The sequence below is a fragment of the Manacus vitellinus genome, unplaced genomic scaffold (genome assembly GCF_001715985.3).
Source record: "Manacus vitellinus isolate BGI_N305 unplaced genomic scaffold, ASM171598v3 scaffold_76_pilon, whole genome shotgun sequence".
Taxonomy (NCBI): domain Eukaryota; kingdom Metazoa; phylum Chordata; class Aves; order Passeriformes; family Pipridae; genus Manacus; species Manacus vitellinus.
The window spans coordinates 1394951-1404625 of record NW_021940796.1 but is presented as its reverse complement, the minus strand read 5'-3'; the positions used below and the strand labels follow the sequence as shown (position 1 = coordinate 1404625).

The 9675-nt window shown below is 46.4% G+C and overlaps 1 protein-coding gene across 1 annotated transcript; it reads right to left on the bottom strand.

Annotated features, from left to right (window-relative positions):
* Positions 1-248: 248 nt before the first annotated feature.
* DDX52 (DExD-box helicase 52) lies at positions 249-7062 on the bottom strand. Its single transcript, XM_018084851.2, is given in 16 exon segments — positions 249-927; positions 1214-1306; positions 1599-1670; positions 1909-1984; positions 2360-2510; positions 2744-2866; positions 3050-3140; positions 3539-3742; positions 3823-3895; positions 4185-4296; positions 5086-5229; positions 5477-5662; positions 5875-6005; positions 6622-6877; positions 6879-6992; positions 6994-7062. Coding segments are annotated over 16 exon segments (1983 nt in total). The 3' UTR covers positions 249-839.
* Positions 7063-9675: the final 2613 nt, after the last annotated feature.

Sequence of the window (9675 nt, the reverse complement as noted above, 5' to 3'; positions counted from 1 at the left end):
AAGTGTCCAAGGCCAGGTTGGACGGGGCTTGGAGCAACCTGGGCTAGTGGAAGGTGTCCCTGTCCATGGCAGGACGTGGAACTGGATGGGCTTTAAGGTCCCTTCCAACCCAAACAATTTTGTGATTCTGACACAACGAAAGTGGACTGAGAACACAGGGAGCAGATGAAGACACAGAAAACAGCTGAGTTGGGCCTTCTTCCCTGCAGCCTTGTCCCATTGGGGCTGTATAGACAAGCAAATCTCTGTATTATCTTATGACCCTGTTTATTCTGGCTTGAGGCTCAATTATGAAACAGTACAAAAGTACCGGAGTTTACAGACATGTGGAGTATTAGTTATTTCAAAATGATTTTACAGAAGAAAAAAGTAGGAAGAGCAAGGTCTTACTTTGAAGTGGGTTTGGTTTGGTTTTCCTGAAGTGGCCAGAGAAGTCTCTGACAGCTGCATTTATCAAACCTGACAGTAAACACTGTGTGCTTCCTGCCTCTGAATCTTCTGGAAGCCTAACAAACATATTAGGGGCGATCTGAACACAGAACTGACAGTATTTCCAAGGAGCAATACACAACTGTGTGCAAGTAACACAAAGTGATGCTATTTTTGAACTATTGTCAGAAACACAAGGCATGCACTGCACGAGCACACGCTTCAGCTTCTATAAGAAGCATCCAGGAATCCTCCCCTGGCATTGCAGTAGAGACTTTCTTGCATGTAAACCTCCATCCTCACCCAGAAGGAAACACAAGAAATACTTTTCTCTCTTCACCATTGCTGTCATCTTCATTCTTCTGTTCCAGCACAGACAGAGGTGTCAGCCCCTACTCACCAGTCTGAATTCAGCTTTCTGAAACAGTCTGTAATTTACTGCCCTGTTTGTCTTCTTTAACTTTCTTCTTTTCCTTAATATTTTCCTTTGTAGTTTTCCTACAAAAAAACACATCAGAGACCATGACACCTGAACATAATAAATGAAGTATATCACAGCAGTTTTTATTGTGTTTGTGCAGCTGAACATAAATCCTTCATCAGCAACACTCCTAAGTGGGTAATAAATCCAATTTTCAGTAGACAGATATTGACACTAAAACTTCATCACTAAAATCACGACGACTGTTCATCCAAACAAGTTATCTGTTATTCTGGAGGAATTTTCTGGGCCTTTTCTGGATAAACAGCATCTCTTACCTCCTCTTGAGAAAAAAGTACTTACATTTTTCTTTTGCCTTTTTTCAAGAAGCACTTTGGGGTTGTACAAATAGATTCTCTTGTCAAAGGTTTCTTAATGAATTTCTTCTTTTGTTTGCTGAGAACAACATTTAGTGAAGAAGGATTAAATTACTTGAAAGGGCGAAAATTATCCAAACTAAATAAAACAGATAATGAAAACCTCTTCCTGGCTGAAAGGGATTTATGGGTGTGAAAATATTTTCAGTATTGTTTACACCAAGATTAGTTCAGCTACATCGTCTCGAAGACATTCACAAAAACTTTATTTTAATTTAAATCTTATATATATATGTTTCTAGTTTTAGAAACTATTAAAAGCTACTAAGGAGCACTAATTAAAAAACTGGTGAACTACTCAAAGAACATACCTTTGCAGTCTGGGCAAGTGTTTTATGTAGTCTGGCACAGGACAGCCAGCTCGCTGGATAACGTTGGCTATACTGGAAAGGAGAGGAGGGAAGAGATCAGCTCCAGTGCTTGGACAAGTGATAAGGATGTTCTGTGGAAAACAGCAATCCTGACAACTGGCTGTTTTGTTGTTGGGTCTTTTGTTTTGTTGGGTTTTTTTTTAAAGCAAGAAATAAAGACACGAGTGAGTCTGAAGTACATTGAGGTGTGTGGGACCAGACACAACCACACCACACAAACCATGTCTGCTGTATCATGTTTCCAATTTACCTCCGTAATAAAGGTTTATCATCTTCTGTAAAGAAAGTGACTGCTTTTCCTCTGTGCCCTGCTCTTCCAGTACGACCTGGCAAACACAAATGATGAAAGATTTTACTTTAAATTAATCTCCCTTTATTCCTCCTCACAGCCCCAGCCTCCTGATGCATGTTCATATACTGAGCAGATGTTCATATACCAAGCAGCCAACCCCCAAGGATTCTTCCTATTGAAAGCACAAGTATGTCTAAAACATCTAAATATTTAAGGTTCATAGAAGAGTGACAAAAAGTAATGCAGTTTTATTGAAAGTTGAGCCCAGAACCAAATTGCTCAAGCAATGCAGAAATTTGTGCTGCAGCACAGAGGTTTGGTTTTGTGAGTTTTGCTCACGCACAAAAGCATCTACATTAAAGATCTGGGAAACAGGAAAAAAAGAGATGGTTTGTGAGCAATCCCTCACCTATCCTGTGGATGTATTCCACTGCACTCGTTGGCAAGTCATAATTGATGACCATATTCACTCCTTTGAAGTCAATCCCTCGAGCCAGCAAGGCCGAGCAGATGAGCACCCAGATCTTCCCAGCTCTGAAACTCTGCACTACCTTATCCCTCTAGGAAAAGAATAGAAAAGATATTTGGAAACAACAAATAACCCAATTAGCAATTTGAGAAAGGAGGTGAACTTGTTTCCTCGAAGTCATCATAATGTTAAGGAATAAAACTAAACCTCTAAACAAAAAACTGCAGGAATCTGCTGCCAAAGTTACCTGGAGTCACTTTGCAACAGTCTTGCTTTTACCTTTCTTTCTAAAGCATTTTTTGAAAAGTAATTAAATCCTCCTACCTGTTGCTGAGTCTTGTCTGCATGGATGACATCCACATTGATGCCTTCATAAATGAGCTCATGGAAAAGCTCTTTAGCCCTCTCAATAGACTGTACAAAAACAAGGACTGGAGGAGCAAAACCCTGCAAAAGAGTAAGTTTATCTCAAGTTCAAAAGTCCTTTTTCCTTGCAGAAACTGGGACACAGATTTGGCCAATGGTTTAACATGTGCCAGAGAAGTCTTTGAGCTGGGAAATTAGGAGTTTCTGACAGAGCACACAGCTCAGTTCAGCAGGAAGCAGAACGTGCTCAGTCTCTCCAAATACCTTTTTAACAAGCTCTCTCATCGCTGTTAGCTTTCCTGTCTCAGATCCAACAAACAACAGCTCTTGTTCTACTGTCTCTGCTGCAGAGTTTCTGAAATCAGAAATCCAACAGAAATGTGCTCCCATTAGTGTTTTTTATATATATATATATATATAAAAATAAATACATCTTTTACATATTAATATATACAAAATCCGTAAAATATTACTTGGTGGATGAGAAATGCTGCACAACAAAATTATCTCGCCAGTGCACGCTCCTAAGATTAACGTTTATTTGATGATAAAGCAATTGGCAAAAGGAAAAGAACAACTCATTCAGCATGTGAGAAAGATCTATGTGCCCACACAATTCTTTTCTGGAGACACAAAACCTGCAGTACTGTGACTAACAACATCCATGAAACCGAGCAGGCTGACGACACAAAGAAAAATTTCCCAGGAAATAAAAAAGAACTGGAGGAAGTCCAAGTCCACCTGCACACCCACCTTGCCCCCACAGACACGAGGACAACGCTGTCCAGGTTGAGCTTGCACCACTCCTCCACGTCGTGGGCGAAGGTGGCACTGAACAGGGCCCTCCTCACCAGGTGGGAGGTGCATCCCAGGAAGATGGAGGCCAGCTGGTCCCGGAATCCCGACTTCCCGTCCTCAAACAGCTTGTCCGACTCGTCCACCACCAGCCACTCCACACTAGGAACAGGGAGGTTTGCTTTTCAGTACAGCCACCACTTCTGAGTGGCAAAGCCAGATTTGGGACAGACTCTCCCTACCTGCTCAAGTCTATTGCTGGAGGATCTTCTTTCAGCAAATAAATGAGTCTGTTGGGAGTAGTAACCAGAATATCTGTGAAAAGAAAAGAAAAAAATGCAAAATGTTGAAAAAGACACCAAATAAACCAGTCTTACAGGGCCCTGAGAAACACCAGTTCCAATCCAATCTGCCAGAGGTACAGTTTAGCAGAGTCCAGGTCAGGCTCACTTCCCATTTCTCCCCTGCCACTCTCAGAGCATTGCACAACAGATCACACGCCTTGAGTATCACTAACCATCTCCTTAAAGCCACGCAGCCCAAAGAGAAAGGTCAGTGACATTTCTGACATTTTTAGAAGCACTTCAGTCATTGAAACAGTTACCAAATTTCTTGGAAGACTTGGGCCCAAACTTCTTGGCTGCTTCAGCTGCCTTGTGGATCATGTGTATCCTGAAGCCTGTGCCCTCTGCCAGCTTCACCAGCTCCCGGTGGGTCTGAAAAGGCAGCAGAGGCTGGATTTTAAAACTGAGCTGAAGAGTTTTTCTAACCAAAAAATCACAGAATCATGGAATGGTTTGTGTTGAAGGAGATCCTAAAGATAATCGAGACCATGGGCAGGGACACCTTCCACTAGCCCAGGCTGCTCCAAGCCCTGTCCAACCTGGCCTTGGACACTTCCAGGGATGAGGCAGCCACAGCTTCTCTGGTCAACCTAATCCTGAAGATACAGCTTCAAACATCACCCTGATTTCAGTGTTAAGAGAAACCTCTCTGGTTTTCTTAGCATAATAAAATGCAGCTCCCTAACATGCATTATTCCCTTCAAAGTTCTCACAGGTCTCACTACAATATGTAGCTCCTAAAAGTCCCCTCTGCCATTTGAATAAAAACTGCCCAATGTTGTCCTTTTTATTTCATTTTAATAACACAACTTCAATATAAAGCTATTCCTTGAAATTCTGTGTTTGGGACAAACAGATAAACCTCTCGTAGCAATCTCAAGTAGGAAAGGAGGTTTTAAGAGCACCTGAGCATTGGGCAGTTTAAAATATGATCAAAGAATCTCGAGCCTCTAATCTAATCATTTAGATTAGACTCAGATAGTAGATATGTACCTACTCCACAGAAGTCAAAGGACTTAAAAGAAACATTTAAATTATCTTTTTTCTGATATCTGAGGGTAATAAAGGAGAAAAAATATTTACTAAGCTGCTATTTTACTGATTCTGAGTGAAAACTTTGAAGTACATCAATTTGACAAGACCTTTCCCCTCAACACACACCTGGCTGGCAAGTTCTCGGGTCGGTGATATGATCACAGCCCTGAATCCTTTGTTCCTGGGTTGTTTCAGATGTGTTAAGAGAGGGATACAAAATGCCAGTGTTTTTCCAGACCCAGTAGGAGCTGAAGCCAGAAGCTCCCGACCCTGTAAGAAAAACAAGGGGGTTGTATTTCACTAGGGTAAAAAAAAGGAACAAAAATCACATTCCCAGAAATACCAACGGTGCAAACTGACCCAAAATACCTCAGGAAATGCACATTCCAGGACTACTGCAATGGCTAAGTTCTGAACTCTGATGCAGTTGATTTATCTCTAAACCTGCCCCAGACACTGCCACGATCCCAAATTTTGCCAGAATCCCTGAAACAAAGCACAGTCCCAGAGAACTTACGTGCAGCATGACGGGAATCGCCTGCATCTGGATTGGAGTGGGGACATGGAACCCTGCAGCCTGGATGTTCTCCATGATTTTGGGGTGCACCTTGTACTCCTCCTGAAGCTGGTCAAAGGTGGCAATCGGGTCAGGGAGATCTGTTCCCTGAATGTTGATCCTGTGCTGATTCCTGAAGCGATTTATCTAAAAGGCAAAAGACAAACTCTTTCTTTTTTCCTTGACACCATAAAACTAAATCTGGATTCACCTTCTGGTTCTTTACCCCACACTCAGTCACCCTCCTCCCAAGAGGAAATGAATAAATGAATTAACTGAGTAAATAAACCTCAATTTCCAGATAAAACAGCCACAGAACCCCAGGAATCTGTTTCTACATCAGAATTCCCTGCTCCCACCTTTTCTCTCCTCAAACGTTCAAGCTTCTCTGCAGTAGGTTTTTTGTCTTTTGTCTCTTCAAGTTTTGCTTCCAGAGAGGACATCCACTTTATTCCATTGTTTTCTGACAGTTCTGGCATTAATGCTGCTCCTGCAAGTTCCAAACAAATTGAAATTTCCATTAGTAAAATCCAGACAAAAGTTATTTGGAGACAAAGAACATCTCAAACCCTGTTTTCTCTCATTCTCAGTAAAATTAACGAAGACTCCAAAAGGATGGCAACCAACCACATCCCCGTGTGTCAGCACTGAATCTTGGCCCAGTTATTTGACCTGCTCTGACCCAGACCAGCCAAAGAACCCAGAAGCATTTTTTACTCTGGTAAAATGATCTACAGGACTTGCAGAATTGAAATAAACTGAAACAAGGAATATAAACTTCTTCAGGGTATTCATCAGTGACAGGACTCGAGGAAATGGCTCTAAGCTGAAGGAATGTAGGTTTAGATGGGATATTGGGAAAAAATCCTTCCCTGTGAGGGTGGGGAGGTCCTGGCACAGGTTGCCCAGAGAAGCTGTGGCTGCCCCATCCCTGGAAGTGTCCAAGGCCAGGTTGGACGGGGCTTGGAGCAGCCTGGGATGGTGGAAGGTGTCCCTGCCCGTGGCAGAGGGGTGGTATGGATGGGCTTTAAGGTCCCTTCCGACCCAAACCATTCCGGGACTCCGTGATGATTCTGCCCGGGATACACGTGTATGCATAAAAATACCTCTCGTCTTTTTCTTTTTTCTTTTCCCCTCACTGCTTTCTGCCGTTCTTTTCCTCTTTCCCGCCGCCTCTCCATCGTTTTTCCCTGCTCCATCCTTCTGCTGCTTCACCTCCACTCCAGCCCCCGCGAGCCCCCAGCCCTCCTCGGCAGACCCCCGAGGGGCTCCCTCCTTGTTCCCGAAGAAGTCGAGGCTCTCCAGGGAGACGCTGCCGCGGTTTTCCCTGACCACCTGCGGGAGAAGCGGACGAGGCTGAGCCTCCATGTGCAGCCCCACGGGCGGCGGGGGCGGCGCTCGAGGCTGAACTGCGGAGGGCCGTTCCCGAGCCCCCGGCGCTCCCCGGGTGCCCCCACCCGAAAGCGCGCCGCGCGTCGCGCCCCGAAGCGCCGCAGGTCGAAGCGGGCCCCGGCGCCCAGGCGGCGGAACAGCTCGTGGGTCTCCATGCTGCCTTCCCGGCATCCCCTGCGCGTCCGCCGGAACCGAGGAGCACTTCCGGTCCGGCTGCCATGGCAACCGCCTCGCGCGTGTCGTGGAGACGCGTTGCCATGGCAACGGCGGTCAGGCTTCGCTAGGCCGCGGCGGGCCTGAGCCCGCGGGAGAGGCCGCAGCGACATGGGCGCGGCTGTCGCGACAGCGCGAGGGGGTAAAGCGAGGATTCCTCCCTCTTGTGTGCTTGTCACTCCCTCCGGTCCGGCCCCTTCCATCTCTGCTGCAGTCCCAGCGGCTGGAAGGGACTTGACCGGAGGATGCTGTTGCTCAACTGCTTTGCTTAATCCTTGATTTATACTAATACAATCCAGCCTCACAGCTGTGCCTGAAGACAGAAACCCTTGAGGCCATGACAGGAGCAACCCAGTAACTAGTGCAGTTGCTCAAGCCACTCAAGAGAGTTTGCCCAGATTAAGATCAGAATTTACTTAATTCATGTATTTATTCATTATGATAAACTGTGAGATCTAATAGTGCAGGTAAATCTATCAGATCAAACAATACAGATATTTTTTTCCTGGTTGTTCTTGAAGTAAAACAAACAGAAATCCAATTAAGCAGCAACAAAAACTATAGAACATAATAAAGATCTCAAGGGGTAAAGGTTTACATTGCTGTAATCCAAGAGCTCTAAGACATATAGGCAATGGCTGTTCCTCCTGTAGCATTCACTACTTTAATAACAAACTCTGAAATGAAATATTGGGTAAACCTGATCCTCCCCTCCGCCCCTCTCTGCCTGATTTATAGCGCTTTCTCTTTGCCAAACTTTTAACTTCCCAGCAGAAGTGGGAGCAGCCACACAGAGCCCTGGGTGCAGAGCACCACAGCGGTGACAATTCCCTTGTTTGTGTCCCCAGTGATGTATTTACAGTGAATAAAGACCCAACTTTGCATCCTTCATGCTGTTCCCAGGCTGAGGCTCCTGCTTTTCTGCCGGGAGAAGTGACTGTGGTTGCTGCGAGAGGATGGGGAAGAATGTGGAGGCATTTGTGTAACAAAGAACTATAAATCATCTCCAATATCCATCACTCACCAAGGGATGCTGTCGGCAGACTCAAGAGTGAGGAAACAGGGAATATTCTCTTCATCAGGCGACTGGGAAATCCCTTTGTGTAAGGAGGGAGCAGCTCTGCTTCCGAGGAGGCAGCACTGGGCACTGGGTGGGCAAAGAGCTGCGTGCCAGGAGTGAGACACCACAGAATCCTGGAATATCCTGACCTGGAAGGGACACGCAGGGATCATCCAGTCCAATTCCTGGCCCTGAACAGACACCCCAGCAATCCTGCTCTGTCTGTGAGAGCGTTGTCCAAACACTCCTGGAGCTCTGTCAGCCTTGGGGCCGTGACCACTGCCCTGGGGAGCCTGGTCAGTGCCCAACCACCCTCTGGGTCTATCAGGGCTCTTTTCACCATTCTCCTGTGTTGCTCCTGCTTTGCGAGTGAGGTGACCTTGCAGAGAAGGGCTGCTCTCAGGTGGGCACTGCAGCAACCCCATAAGCAAAGGATGACTTGCTTTGTTCCCTGTAATGGACCCAAACCAGTAAAGAAAAAGCACAGAGTCTCCTCGCAGGGAGTTCCCACTCCATCTCTACTAGAGCAAACAATAAACATCCACCTGTTCCAGCTAAAAGAGAAGCATCAATCCCCCCAGACACAGCCACACTCAGGAGGGGTGGCAGCATTTATTGCACCAGCTTGTGTCTTTATTTTAACCCCCTCACCTGGTTGTATGTGCAGAGGAACACGACCCTTCCACACACCAGGGCTGGATGAAGGTATATCAGAGCAGGGAAGTGCTGGCCCGTGTGCCTGGAGTTGCTGGCAGGATGCCTGGAGGCTGGACTGGGATGTGGGGGAGAGCCCAGGCTCCTGGTTTCATTTGTTATCCTTGCAGAGAGTCCCTGGGACCACAGAAGGTGATGAACAGCCAGGTACACTCCTGACCCCAGTGCAGCCTTGCCCTCCAGGGGCTCAGGGACCTCTGTGGTGGTGCAGAGCAGCCCAGCTGAGATGTGCTGTTCTCATCCTCAGGCTGTGCCCGACACATGGAGCCGAAATAAAACCCTGTAAGATGGCAAAACAAATCAGCTGAGCACATTTGTTGCATCATGTGCACACCCAGATCAAAGATCCCTACCTGCAGCCGTGGGCTCCCCTCCTGAAAAAACCCAGCTAAGCCAACCCCTTCCCTGTGTGTGTGTGTGTTCGTTTGTTCCACAGGTGTGAGGCAGGAATTAGAGGGCAGCGGGACTCGTGCACATCTGCCCCCCACGTCCCGCCCTCCTGCTACATCATCATCACTAATATGCACATAACAGTCAATTAGCCTGGCTGGGCGCACTGGTGACCTCTGATCCCTGCTGTGTCCCCCGATCCATTACCAGCCCTCAGCCCCGGCTCTCAGTAGGAATTGATGTAGCCCCCATTCTCTTGCGGCACAGAAACATGCGTCCTCATTCATCTGTCCACTTCCACTTTCTGTTCCTTTGTCGTCCCCTTCTGTTCCCTGTGTTGCTTAACCTGGTCACCACTTCTTGACCCCACATCCTCGTCCCTCCCGAGGGT